Source organism: Schistocerca cancellata, chromosome 1, assembly GCF_023864275.1.
Source record: "Schistocerca cancellata isolate TAMUIC-IGC-003103 chromosome 1, iqSchCanc2.1, whole genome shotgun sequence".
In the NCBI taxonomy this organism is placed as follows: domain Eukaryota; kingdom Metazoa; phylum Arthropoda; class Insecta; order Orthoptera; family Acrididae; genus Schistocerca; species Schistocerca cancellata.
In genome coordinates, this window is record NC_064626.1 from 679,296,207 (window position 1) to 679,311,274 (window position 15,068).

General features: G+C 42.5%; 1 protein-coding gene across 1 annotated transcript in view; it reads left to right on the forward strand.

The window, feature by feature from the left end:
* Nucleotides 1-9,481: 9,481 nt before the first annotated feature.
* The window catches only part of LOC126093956 (facilitated trehalose transporter Tret1-like), a 153,757-nt gene continuing 148,170 nt past the window's right edge, over nt 9,482-15,068 (forward strand). Inside the window, exon 1 of the mRNA XM_049908762.1 lies at nt 9,482-9,943. Coding sequence (XP_049764719.1) covers nt 9,482-9,943 — 462 coding nt within the window. The remainder of the gene's footprint in view (nt 9,944-15,068) is intronic.

Here is a 15,068-nt window from a genome sequence, read left to right on the forward strand (position 1 = left end):
CTAAAGCTGGCCATACGTATTTTTTATATTAATAATATCGACAAAATTTGTAATATGTGAGATGGTGGTTGCTTATTCTATGAATGAGGACACAACTGTGCATGCTGTAATGACATTTTCTTAATGTTGCAAACTTTTCACAGATGTACACGCTTTTACACAGTTTACAATGTGACAATGTTAAGACAACTGTGAAAATGACGCATCATGTCCTCTGAAATTTAACTAATCCTAAACACAACAATATTAAATTTTATTAGAAGTTTCTTTACAAAATTAATCTTACAATTACGTTATGATGTTGGTTAGTACTACGATAAATCATCAAATTCCGGTTCAAAGTTCGGTACTATTTAGGATGACAATCATGTCTATGGAGGATGGTTAGTTTTGTGACCAATTGAGCAAAAGATTACCCAAGGTCGCTCGAGTTTACAGTGGACACAAGCTGCTGAACCAACATGTTTATACCTCTGCACGCGGTACTTACCTTATCTGTGATGAGCTATCATATGTGTGGCCGCTCTCTTCCTCAGAAATTCCTATAAAAACTTATTGAAACTTTGCTGAATTTTCCAGCAGAAACTCTCCCTATGTTTCTCATTATGTGAGAAAGAAGTACTCATCCCTAAACTTGAAATATGGCGATATACACGCACATGGCTGGAGCAGCATGCATATTAAAATGCCCTCTCAGTTCTCTCAAGAACAATTAACTAACTGGCTTGTTCGTTTCCCCGCTGTTGGAGCTAAACGTCGCTACAGCTAATTTCTAGCTGGATGTCAGCCGCTGTGAATGCAGTGTTCACACAAATTTCTCCTCTGCTTCGTACAGAGCATTATGCGCCCCGTTCTGCACTTGACGCCTGTTCGTAGAAGAGTCTTCGAAAATGTCCGTCTTCTCTTTCTCGTAGCCGAACTGTCTCCCCACCTGGGTTCTTTCGTTCTCCATGTCGCGGCTTTTTTCGACCAATAGAGTCTGAGTCGCCTGGTCGGTCAGTTGTTGCCTCCCGCCTTGGGACGAGCCCGCCGGGCGCTGTGGCCAAGCGGTTCTAGGCGCTTCAATCCAGAACCGCACTATTGCTAAGGTCACAGGTTCGAATCCTGCCTTGGGCATGGACGTCTGTGATGTCCTTAGGTTAGTTAGGTTTAAGTAGTTCTCAGTCTAGGGGACTGATGACCTCAGATGTTAAGTCCCATAGTGCTTAGAGCCATTTGAATTTTTTGGGACGTGCCCTAAGTGCTTTCCGTGGTACCCCCTATGGTGTGGCCTTCAACTCTCCTCGCAATTGCTTCCAAACCAAAACGTTTCCTCTCACTGCTTGTCTCACCTTCTGCTCATAGACTTGCATTATATGATCAATGTGTTAATACCGTCGATTGAGTGTCATCCCTTTTGCGTTACATACTTACAGGCAAATTTGCTCATTACTGCCGAATTAAGTTAGGTGTCATATTCACCTTCCCGTTAAAATATATAAAGCTCATATGTAAGGTGCGAAATTGACCGTCATTTATTCTGTCACAAATTATTCAAAGCTGTCTTTCTCAACAATATCTACCAATTTTCAGTAGTAGTCTATAAACATGTGAGAGAATTTCAGAAGTTTCTAAAACCTCTTCGGACTACTAGAAGAAAGCTTATAGGCCTGCAGTAAGTAATGTGATGCGGAATCCTTCTTGATTTTGCTGTTATTAATCTGACTGCGACTTACTGATGGCACAGGGTGGAACCAACTAACGACCTTCACTGACATAGATGGCTAATGTCATGTTAAGTTTCTGTGGGAAACTTAAATTTTATGTACCTTTGGGCTCCTAAATACCGTTCACGGACTGGTTTCACAAACAAATAAAAGTTGCAGTGTTTAAACTATATCTTGACAGTACTGAATTGGTAGAAGGCAGGTGACTACAGTCACTTTTTCCGGGCTGCCGGTAACATTAGGTAGCTGAAACACTGTCTGCAGTAACCATTGTTGTCTGCTTTCTTACTCTTTACTGCTTCACTGTTCTGAGTGTTTTTTTTTTCCTTGTAATTACTGTACGGAATTGCTGCAGTTACTACCTTCATTAAGTATGTCAATACATAAGACCATTTCAATACTGTTTACCGAGGGCACCCATACGAATGTTTGTGGGAGGAGGGGACAAGACCAAGGGATATGGGGTAATGTAAATGTTTGGGAAGACAAATGTTGACTTTTTAGTGGTCATAATAAATTAAAATCATTTATATTTGTCAATAACGCTATTTACTGTTGTGTTGAGCCACTTGTACGTAATACTGACATTTAAAGCATATTTAACTCACAGGAAGAAAGACCAGAAAGGACTGAAACATATTATGACCTATATGATATAGGAAGAGCTGTTAATGTTGCCTTACATGATGGTGAGAACCTTAAGTTTTTAAAGAATACTTGGAAGCCTCCTGCAAAGTTTTCTTTTCCTACTCAATTATAAGGGAAGCAAAACCCAAGATTTAAGCATGAATGGATGAGCCAGTACAACTGGCTTTCATATTGTAAAATGTTACGTGGTGGATTTTGTACTGCATGTGTTCTGTTTTCTCCTTCAGTTGCCAGAATCAGCTCCCAGATACTTATTACAGCTTTCCATTATTCTAAATAATTGAAACCATTAACTGGCTTGGTAAAAAAACATAAATAACTTGTAGGTGACGTTTTTAATCGGAGACACTTCAGATACACAAACATAATTATTCAAATTAGTCAGACCGTCAGAGAGAGCGCATCGCTAGTTCCTGCTACTACTAAGGCGAATACACCGTTAGCTTTTTACATATTTTTACGAGCTTCAAACACGAGCGACTTATTTTCAGTTATCTATGTAGTTACTACTTTATTTTTGTAATTTCTTGCGTGTTCGAGTGCTTACTAGGTACAACCTTTTATTTCAATAACAGTGTAGTATACAGTAGCGCCATTGCTATCGACCGTTGTATCGACTCTCGTATCGTGCAGGCTTGTATGTTTGGTTAGAGCAGCTCAGTCAGTGTCAGTTAGACCGTCAGCGAGAGCGCACCGCTAGTTCCTGCTACTACTAAGGCGTGTACACCTTTCGCTTGTTACGTATTTTTAAGAGCTTCAAACAGGAAGAGTGCAGTAATGGAGAGGAACTGTGATTGTTCTGTACAGATGCGAGCTGAGCTGGCGACCCTTCGCTCACAGCTTCACGCTGCGTTGGCTTCCATCATACAGCTTCAGGCTGCTGCCAAGGGGGGCGTCACAGTGGGGGACCGGACGCGCGGATGCGAGGGACGTAGAGCACGTCCCACATATCCTCTGATAGGTCCACTGCTGTGACCTCCCCGGATACTGCCTGCACTGAGGTTGACCCCTCACCCATGGTCGAGTGGGAGATAATTCCAAAGTCTGGCAGGCAGCGAAAAACTTTCCGTGGGGCTGATCGTAGGGCCTCCCCGGTTCGTTTGACGAACAGGTTTCGGGCGTTATCTGTGGCTGACGATGTCTCTCAGCCAGATCCAGTTGTCCACACCATTCCAGAGGAAGCTTCTCGGCCCGCAAGGTCTGGGCATTCACAGAGGGTGGATTTGCTGGTAGTTCGGAGCTCCAACGTTAGGCGCGTAATGAGGCCCCTTAGGAACATGGCTGCCAAGGAGCGGAAGGAAGCCACTATGCACTCTGTGTGCATTCCGTGGGGAGTCGTTCTGGGTGTGGAAAGGGTGCTTCCGGATGCCATGAAGAGTACAGGGTGCAGCCAACTGCAGGTGGGGTGGTGGGTTTTCCGGGTTCCGCTTAATAGGTCAGGAGTCCACTACACACAGGAGGCGGCTACATGGGTAGCGGGGGCTGTGTGAAAGGGGCTGGGCGGTTTTTTTAGGTTAGAGGGTCTCAGGGAACCACAGAAGGGGCGTCCGTCGGAAAGCGGGCAGGTAAAACACAGTAAGGAAGTTGTAGAAACGACTGGTATTTTAGTTGTAATTTGTCGTAACTGTGTTGGGAAAGAACCAGAGCTCCAAGCCCTAACAGAAAGCACTGAAGCTCAAATAGTTGTAGATACAGAAAGGTGGCTAAAGCTGGAAATAAGTTCAGTCAAAATTTTTTCAAACGATCTAACAATTTTTAGAAAGGATAGTTTAAATACAGTTGATGGTGAAGTATTTGTTGCTGTCAGAGGTAGTTTGCCTTGTAGCGAAATTGAAGTAGATAGTTCATGTGAAATAGTATGGGTAGAGGTTATACCTGACAATCGGACTAAACTATTAATTGGATCGTTTTACCGACTCCCCGACTCAGAAGAATTGCTGAACAGTTCAAAGAATACTTGAGTCTCATTTCAAATAAGTACCCCGCTCATACAGTTATAGTCGGTGGTGACTTCAATCTACCCTCGATATGCTGGAAAAATTATACGTTTAAAGCCGGTGGCAGGCATAAAACATCATCCGAAATTGTACTGAATGCTTTCTCAGAAAATTATTTTCAACAATTAGTTCATGAGCCCACTCTAAACGTAAATGGTTGCGCAAGCAAACTTGACCTTTTAGCAACAAATAATCCTGGACAAATAGTGAGTGTTGTGACGAATACAGGTATTAGCGACCACAAGCCAGTTGCTGCTAGACTGAATACCGTAACAACTACAACCATCAAAAAGAAACGCAAAGTATATCTATTTAAAAATGCTGATAAAATGCTCTTAACGCCTTTTTAAGAAACAGTCTTCACTCCTTCCGATCTGATCATGTAAGTGTAGAAAAGTTGTGGAATGTTTCCAAAGAGATAGTATTAACAGCAATTGAGAGATATATACCACATAAATTAATAAGTCATGGTACTGATCCCCCATGGTACACAAAACAGGTCAGATCGTTGTTGCAGAAGCAACGAAAAAAGCATGGCTAATTTAAAAGAACGCAAAATCCCCAAGATTGGCAAAGTTTTACAGAAGTTCGAAATATGGCGCGTACTTCAATGCGAGATGCTTTTAATAATTTCCACAACTGAATTCTGTCTCGAAATCTGGCAAAAACCCAAAGAGATTCTGGTCAAACGTAAAGCACTCCAGTGCAAGACACAATACCTTCACTGCGCGATAACAACGGTGAAGTCACTGATGGCAGTGCCACTAAAGCAGAGTTATTAAACATGGTTTTCCGAAACTCCTTCACCAAAGAAGACGAAGTAAATATTCCTGAATTCCAATCAAGAGCAACTGCCAAGATGAGAAACATAGAAGTGGAACAAAGCAGCTTAAATCACTTAATAAAGGCAAGGCCTCCGGTCCAGATTGTATACCAGTCAGGTTTCTCTCAGAGTATTCCTGATAAAGTAATTCCATATTTAGCAATTATATACAGCCACTCGCTCACAGAAAGATACGTACCTAAAGACTGAAAAATTGCTCAAGTCACACCAATACCCAAAAAGGGAAGTAGGCATAATCCGCTGAATTACAGGCCTATATCACTAACGTCGATTTGCAGTAGGGTTTTAGAACATATACTGTATTCAAACATTATGAAGTACCTCGAAGAAAACGATTTATTCACGTATAGTCAGCACGGATTCAGAAAATATTGTTCTTGTGAAACACAACTAGCTCTTTATACTCATGAAGTAATAAGTGCTATCGACAGGGGATGTCAAATTGATTCCATATTTTTAGATTTCCAGAAGACTTTCGACACCGTTCCCCACAAGTGTCTTCTAATCAAACTGCGTGCCTATGGAGTATCGCCTCAGTTGTGCGACTGGATTCGTTATTTCCTGTCAGAAATGTCGCAGTTCGTAGTAATAGACGGAAAGTCATCGAGTAAAACAGAAGTAATATCCGGCGTTCCACAAGGAAGTGTTATAGGCCCTCTATTGTTCCTGATCTATATTAACGACATAGGAGAGAATCTGTGTAGCCGTCTTGTTTGCAGATGATGCTGTCATTTACCGTCCTATAAAGTCATCAGATGATCAAAACGACTTGCAAAATGATTTAGATAAGATATCTGTATGGTGCTAAAAGTGGCAATTGACCCTGAATAAAGAAAAGTGCGAAGTTATTCACATGAGTACTAAAAGAAATCAGCTAAATTTCGATTACGCGATAAGTCACACAAATCTGAAAGCTGTAAATTCAACTAAATACTTAGGGATTGCAATTACAAATAACCTAAATTGGAACGATGACATAGATACTGTTGTGGGTAGAGCAAACCAAAGACTGCGATTCATTGGCAGAACACTTAGAAGGTGCAACAGGTCCACCAAAGAGACTGCTTACCCTACACTTGCCCACCCTGTTCTGGAGTACTGCTGTGTGTTGTGGGATCCGCATCAGGTGGGACTGATGGATGACATCGAAAAAGTGCAAAGAAGGGCAGCTCGTTTTGTATTATTGCGAAATAGGGGAGATAGTGTCACAGACATGATACGTGAATTGGAGTGGCAATCATTAAAACAATGGCGTTTTTCGTTGCGGTGGTATCTTTTCATGAAATTTCAATCACCAGTTTTCTCCTCCGACGGCGAAAACATTCTGTTGGCACCCACCTACACTCCTGGAAATGGAAAAAAGAACACATTGACACCGGTGTGTCAGACCCACCATACTTGCTTCGGACACTGCGAGAGGGCTGTACAAGCAATGATCACACGCACGGCACAGCGGACACACCAGGAACCGCGGTGTCGGCCGTCGAATGGCGCTAGCTGCGCAGCATTTGTGCACCGCCGCCGTCAGTGTCAGCCAGTTTGCCGTGGCATACAGAGCTCCATCGCAGTCTTTAACACTGGTAGCATGCCGCGACAGCGTGGACGTGAACCGTATGTGCAGTTGACGGACTTTGAGCGAGGGCGTATAGTGGACATGCGGGAGGCCGGGTGGACGTACCGCCGAATTGCTCAACACGTGGGGCGTGAGGTCTCCACAGTACATCGATGTGGTCGCCAGTGGTCGGCGGAAGGTGCACGTGCCCGTCGACCTGGGACCGGACCGCAGCGACACACGGATGCACGCCAAGACCGTAGGATCCTACGCAGTGCCGTAGGGGACCGCACCGCCACTTCCCAGCAAATTAGGGACACTGTTGCTCCTGGGGTATCGGCGAGGACCATTCGCAACCGTCTCCATGAAGCTGGGCTACGGTCCCGCACACCGTTAGGCCGTCTTCCGCTCACGCCCCAACATCGTGCAGCCCGCCTCCAGTGGTGTCGCGACAGGCGTGAATGGAGGGACGAATGGGGACGTGTCGTCTTCAGCGATGAGAGTCGCTTCTGCCTTGGTGCCAATGATGGTCGTATGCGTGTTTGGCGCCGTGCAGATGAGCGCCACAATCAGGACTGCATATGACCGAGGCACACAGGGCCAACACCCGGCATCATGGTGTGGGGAGCGATCTCCTACACTGGCCGTACACCACTGGTGATCGTCGAGGGGACACTGAATAGTGCACGGTACATCCAAACCGTCATCGAACCCATCGTTCTACCATTCCTAGACCGGCAAGGGAACTTGCTGTTCCAACAGGACAATGCACGTCCGCATGTATCCCGTGCCACCCAACGTGCTCTAGAAGGTGTAAGTCAACTACCCTGGCCAGCAAGATCTCCGGATCTGTCCCCCATTGAGCATGTTTGGGACTGGATGAAGCGTCGTCTCACGCGGTCTGCACGTCCAGCACGAACGCTGGTCCAACTGAGGCGCCAGGTGGAAATGGCATGGCAAGCCGTTCCACAGGACTACATCCAGCATCTCTACGATCGTCTCCATGGGAGAATAGCAGCCTGCATTGCTGCGAAAGGCGGATATACACTGTACTAGTGCCGACATTGTGCATGCTCTGTTGCCTGTGTCTATGTGCCTGTGGTTCTGTCAGTGTGATCATGTGATGTATCTGACCCCAGGAATGTGTCAATAAAGTTTCCCCTTCCTGGGACAATGAATTCACGATGTTCTTATTTCAATTTCCAGGAGTGTACATAGGGAGAAATGATCATCACGATAAAGTAAGAGAAATCAGGGCTCGCACGGAAAAATTTACGTGTTCGTTTTTGCCGCATGCCGTTCGAGAGTGGAACGGTAGAGAGACAGCATGAAGGTGGTTCATTGAACCCTCTGCCAGGCATTTTATTGTGAATAGAAGAGTAATCACGTAGATGTAGCTGTAGATGAAATAGTTTTCAGGCTTGGTTTTTCAGCAAAAATTTCTATGTTGCTAACATTTCGAGTGCTTACAAGATTTGGAGTTTACCTAAGACCTTTTTAATTTATTTTTATAGGTGTTGAAAACACTGGTAAAAGAACCATTGGTCAAATGGTCAAAAGGCTACGGAAGAGCTTCGTCATCATGAAAACACAAAATATCACAAATTTTCCATGGAGAAGGCCACAGAATTCACCAAGCCTATGGAATCAAGTAAAAATGTATTGCTGTTGTCCTTGATACCAAGAAATCTTCAGTTATTGAAGAAAACCGGAAATGCTTGAGGCCTATTATAAAGACTATTGACCTGAGTGCAAGAAATAACCTACCTTTACGAGGACATCGTGATCATGGTTTAATTCCTCAGCTAAGGGAATAAAATACTGATGACCTTCTAGACGGAAAAATGGAGTATTTCAGAGTCTTTTTTGGCTTTTCGTGTGCATGCTGGAGATAAAGATTTAAAACATTTCAGTACATGTGGCCAAAACAGTTCTATGATAAGTAACACAGTCCAAAATGTAGTCATACATTGCATTGGTGACGCTGTTCGCTCCTCAATATCGAGAGATGTGAAAAAGGCTAAATTTTTTAACATTATGTGTGATGAAACAACTGATGTCATCACTATGGAGCAGATGACATTTTGTATTAGGTACATTCCACAGAGACCTTTGTTACGAAAGGAGACTTTCTGGGATTTACTGAGCTTAAATCAACTAGTGGCACTTCGATTGCAGAAGCCATCGGTGAAGAACTCAAGACACTGGGGCTGAGCTATCAGTATCTTTGTGGACAGGGCTATGATGGTGGCTGAAACATGGCTGGAAGATTTAAAGGAGTTCAAGCTCCTTATTTTAAGTAAGCAGCCGTTGGCTGTTTATACCCACTGTTTTAGCCACTCTTTGAACTTGTGCTATCCAATTGTGATACTCTAATAGTTAGAAATATGGTGGGAATTGTGGGACCGGTTTCAGCATTCTTGTCTGCCTCTGCAAACAGAAAAAGTTCCCTAGAGGAAGCTATATCACGACTACCGTTCACAGGGTCAAAGAAAACAAAGTTAAAGGCAGTGTGTCCAACAAGATGGTTGGAAAGACACGATAGCCTTATTACTTTGTCCCGGACGTGACCGTGCTTGACGAACTTTCAAGTGGTCGTGAAACCAATGCTGAAACGGCTAGTAAAGCTTGTATGTTTAGATCTACTGTCCGAAGAGGAGACTTCGTAGTAGCTTTAGCAACTGCAGCACATTGATTCTCTTTAAGACTAAGCGAACAGCTCCAAAGTCCTAAAATGGATTTAACAACTGCCCTAAATAATGCCAATGATGTGCTTGAGGTGTTCAACAATATAAGGATGGATTCGGAAATAGAATTCGGAAGTATTTTTGAAGACGCTGTTAAACTGGCAGAAGATATTGGAAGTGTAATAGCAATGGCAAGAACTATTTCATCACAAACCAAAAGAGGCAACGTTCCTGCTTCAAACGCCGAGGAATACTTCAGGCGAACAGTATTTTTACCTGTTGTGGATCGTTTTATTGCCGAGCTAGAAACAAGATTTCCCCAAGATTTTCGCGCCATATTACCACATGAAGGTCTTATTCCTGCATACTGTTTAAAATATAGTGGGTATGAAGTGATCCAGGCATCCGAGAAATATGAACAGTTTTTGGAGAGTTCTTCACATTTAATGAAAGGAGAGTTGAAACTATGGAAGAAAAAGTGGGTTGATGAAAGTCAAAGACCTGAAACAGTAACGGAAGCATTAAAGAAATGCGACAAGCAGTTTTTCCCAAATTTATGTGTTTTACTTCAAATATTTGGGATCATTCCTGTCACCAAAAGCCCTCCTGAACGAAGCTTCTCTACTTTGAGACGAATAAAGACATAATTGCGTAACACAATGGAGCAGGTGAGACTAAATGAATTAGCTCTTGCAAATATCCATAAAGAAAGAGATATGGAGACTGAAAATATCATTGACATATTCAGTAAAAAGAAACAGAGGCGAATGAGCATGACAAATTTGGCAGAATACGGAAATATACAGAATTTTGTTACAGAATTTTTTTATATTCATGTCAAGTTCAAGTTCTTACATTCATGTCACCTTCTGTATCCAGAAAATTCATGAAAACGTATTTGTTGTAAGTTGACCTTTTTCATGGTTTATGTAATTTATAAAATCTCCCACGTGACAATAAGCTTCTTTTACCCTGAACTCCAAAACAGTTACAAAAAACTACTTTAAGCAACACCAAATTTTACCAATTTATCGGCGGAGGACCCCCAACTCTCCTTTTGTTAAGCGATATTCCTCCCGCAATTAGCCCCCCCCCCCCCCCCAGACCGACTTCTAGAACCGCCCCTGGTTAAGTAACTCTGTTTCGAGTGTTCTTCAGAGCCGGACATGTGGTACTCTATATCGGGCTTAACTTAGTTGTCAATATATAATACTCACTCTGTCCAGTGCGTACCGGAGAGCCGGACATGTGTATCATATTTCGCAAGTTGGATGGAAAAGTTACCATAAAATTAGTAAAGCTGCGTCGAGTGTTGTAAACGATAGTGTAAATGTGTGAATATTTGAATAATAACAAAACAGGATACATTAATGAGAAGTGTCGCCTTCCATCACTGTGAGTACTACAGATCATGCCCTCTGTAGATACAGAGACCGATCTGGGCAAGTGGCATCGCGCAAAAAGCACAATCAAGGGTCAGAATTGACAGCGTAGCAGCCTACACTGAAGAAGATTCCACGACCGACAAGTTGCCTTCTGTACTGGAGACACAACCTTAGAAGACGACAACTTGGTGGGAAGAACGGCCAGAGACTCATATTCGATGTCTTCAGCTCCCTAATCTAACTTCCAAAGGGACATGTAATTCATAACCTTCCAATTTTAAAAACGTACAGGCTACTGTCCTGTATAGGGAAAGAAATAACAAAAATTTGTTACACTCACCATTGTTCCATAGCGTCAAATAATTGCTTCAAACCATTATCTAAACATCTATTCAGCGTCAGTGTTGTTATTGATACATTCATTGAGAACGATTCGGAAAAACCACGTATAATCGCGCTCCTTCACATTGTATTTGAAGATAAAGTCTGTCGCCGTCTAGAACAGATAACATCATCTACACTCGACACGTGAAGTAAAAGGATGAATGTCACTGTCACTGCAGCTGACTACTATCTATAATTGCGTTATCTACCCTCCGTTACCGAGACATCACACGGAAGCTAGAAAGGAAGCATTTTTTGGAAGAACAGAGCGTTAATTATACTTATGCAACCATGAGTCCAATCTGGACTGAAGTATACAAAGCATAAAATTGAAGTACTTATCACAAAGAAGCAAAGGGAGTACGGCTAAGATATTCTTTTCGTTTTTCACTATTACTAACATTTAAGTACGAACTGATGTAAAATGTATCGCGGATGAAGTTGGATTGAGTGAGAGGTGAGCCAGGTCAAAATAGGAGCCTCGTAGCAGGTTAACATTAACAATGCTTGCTCCACTCCTCACTCTGGGTATTGTTTCTTTACGGAGTCCAGCCCACCTTTTACAGAAAGCCCCCTTCAATACCTCAGAAAGACGTCACACAAAAAGAAAATGGAGAGTTTACAAGTTTTACAAAAATATACTGTAAATGTGAGAATATTTGAGTAATAACCAAAGATACATTAATGAGAAGTGTCGCCTACCATCATCGTCAGTTCTACAGACCTTGCCCTCTGTAGAGACTAATCTGGGCAAGTGGCATACCGCAAAAACTCACACTCACGAGTTCGAATTGACGCGTAGCAGCCTTCATTGAAAAACATCCCCCAGCCGATGAGCTGTCATCTGCGCTGGGGACACAACTTTAGAAGAGGACAGGTTGGTGGAAAGAACGGTTAGAGACTCTTATTCAATCTCTCCAGCTTCCAGATCAGACTTCCAAAGGGACACATAATTTATACACAGCATCTCTTTGCTAGGGACCGTGTATTTAAAGAAGAGGCCACTATCCGTTAACGAGAGCTGCGACCTATGTGAGACGTTAAAATCACAGAGAGAACAGTGGACCGTAATGATTATCATTATACGCGCGAATCAGTATTGTATGAACAGTGAAAAACATAAAAAGCGACACTGTGTGTACTGTGAAATTATATCCTGTTTTAACTTTTGTGCCGGCCGCGGTGGCCGAGCGGTTCTAGGCGCTACAGTCTGGAACCGCGGGACCGCTACGGTCGCAGGTTCGAATCCTGCCTCGGGCATGGATGTGTGTGATGTCCATAGTTTAGTTAGGTTTAAGTAGTTGTAAGTTCTAGGGGACTGTTGACCTTAGAAGTTAAGTTCCCATAGTGCTCAGAGCCATTTGAACCATTTTTTTAACTTTTGTCAATTTCTTTGAACTGTTAGGCAACAAAATTTATTAATGTCACTTATTAATCCGCGTCGCGTAGTTGAAAGGGGAAACGCTAAAACGCAAAATCGAAGTGTAAAGTTGTAAGTGTGGGCGCGGTCCAAAGGGATTGCGTTTTATTTCACCGCTACAAGAAACAAAGCTTCAGGGAGCAGATAGCAGAGCAGCGTACAGCAGGCGAGACGGATGATATGGAAGGAACACCTGTCCCTTCACCAACGTCAGCAAGCGACGAAAGGCAGAGATTGGCAAGCGGCGAACGGCAGAGACAGGCTAAAGACACCCAACACGACGAAAAAACGTTGCGAGCAGCAGCATCGCGCCGGAGTAGAAGGTAGCGTGTACGCTATCACTTTACAGCTAGCGAGAGGAAGCTAGTATTGACAAACACAGGGACTTTTAAAAATATTGTTAAATTGTTTCCTAATTTCTTTAATAACAAAACGTCAGGAGAAAGCGAAACACGGCATAATCTTAGAAGTAGAGAGTCAGTGCAGCCTCAGGGCAATGAAATTGAAGAGGCAAGCCAATTACAGGACATGCCAAATGAAATTAGTAATATAAGTAAAGAGCATATTAACCTAAAGTCAATAATGAAGAATGTACAGGAAAAATTTGATTCAGTGGTAGATGAGGAAAGTGTAGAAAATGAAATGGATGATAGCTATTTACCTGAAACATCTAATGTAGAAACTGAAGTTTTCCAAGAAAACGATTTCAGATAGTAGCAGTAGTGAAACTGCAGAGGTGGATTCTGTTGTCGATGACATGAATGTTAATAATAAGTTAAATAAGGTGAATGTCAGAGGTGATGACTCTGACACTGCCATTGCTAATGAATCAACGAGAAGAACAAGTAGACTAATCCTTGAACAGCATCAGCTGATACATTACCTACACACGATAATAAAAAAGTATGGTTGAAGTATTAACATAGTAGTATCTGCGTAAAAAAAATTTAAAAAATGCTAGAAGAAAAGATAGAACAAGGGCAAAAAGAATTAAAAAAGGGTTCAAATGAATTAAAGAAAGGGCAAAGTTACTTGCTGATAAAACAGAACCAACGACCGTAACTCAAACAGAAATAGCATATCGAACAATAATAACGAGCAAGGTAGAAGGGAGGACGACAGACCTCACATAAGTAACCGTAGTGATAGGTAGAGGATGAAGTGGATTTCGAAAAGGTTTTAGGAGAGGAAATAACCATAATGGTAGCAGGTAATATTATAGTAATAATGATCAATTTTGAGGCCGAGTTCGTACTCTGAGAGGGTAAGAAATCAAGGGGAGTCGGAAAACGTGTAGACGATTCGGACATGGTGCAATCGCGAACGGCCGAAATAAGTGGACCACAAATGATTCTTGGGATATGAGGAGAGTGATAACAATAAAGATGCACTTATGGAAGAGGATAGCCCAGAGGTAGAGGAAACGTACCAACTAGCTGCTAAAATTGAAGTTCAAAACATTAAGACAGTAGCGATTCTGGACTCAGATAGCGAAGTTAGTGCAATCTCTTTTACGAGAGAATAAAGCAAAATAAGCAAGTACCAGAGTTACCTGTACAAGGAGTAACGGTGGTTACTACCTGTGGGGCCTGAAGCAAGGTTATAAACAAGCAGGTTTTATTGGAATTTGTACTGCAGGAAAAGACATTCACAGTTAATGCCGTGGTAGTAATGACCGGCCTATGTGTCAATTTAATTGTGGGAGCAGATTCGTTGATTGCCAATAGAGCAATGCTAGATTTTGCTGAAGGTGTAATGAAAATGAAAGAGGGACAGGAGGAAAATGTAATACAATTTGTAGGGAACCGGGGACCACAGCGTGATGAAAGTAATTCCAAAATACCAATACTCGTGGAACAGATGTGTTGGAACCACAAAGCGAGAAAGACCCTTAGTTTGTATACAAGAGTAGAGTCAAAGAAGGAGGTAAGCATAGAGATTAGGATCAGAGAAAAGATCGCAAGCATTAAAGGTTTAACTGAGCAACAAGCCTCTGAGTTCAGGACACAGATGACTACAGCACAAAAGAGCGTTTTCAAAGAAACCAGGCTGCATGAAAGACTATGAGTATTGTTTTCAAGTAAAGCCACGTAGCCACTTTAGGTTTAAGCCCTATTCCATTCCACTGGCAAAAAGGGAAGCTGTGTACAAAGAAATTAAAAGTAAGATTGAATGGAAAGTAATAGAGCGCTCCAAAAGTAATTACAGTAGCCCCCCATCATTGTAACAGAGAAGGATAACTGAGTTAGAATTACGCTCGATTCCAGGGCAATGAACAAAATAATACAGCCACAAATGGATTGTCCTGAAGTATTAGATGAATTGCCGCAGAAGTTCAATGGCGTCAAAATATTGACAACCACGGACTTGATTGACAGCTTCTGGCAAACACCTCTAGCTCAGGAATGTAAAAAATGTACAGCGTTTGTATATAGAGGAAGAAGT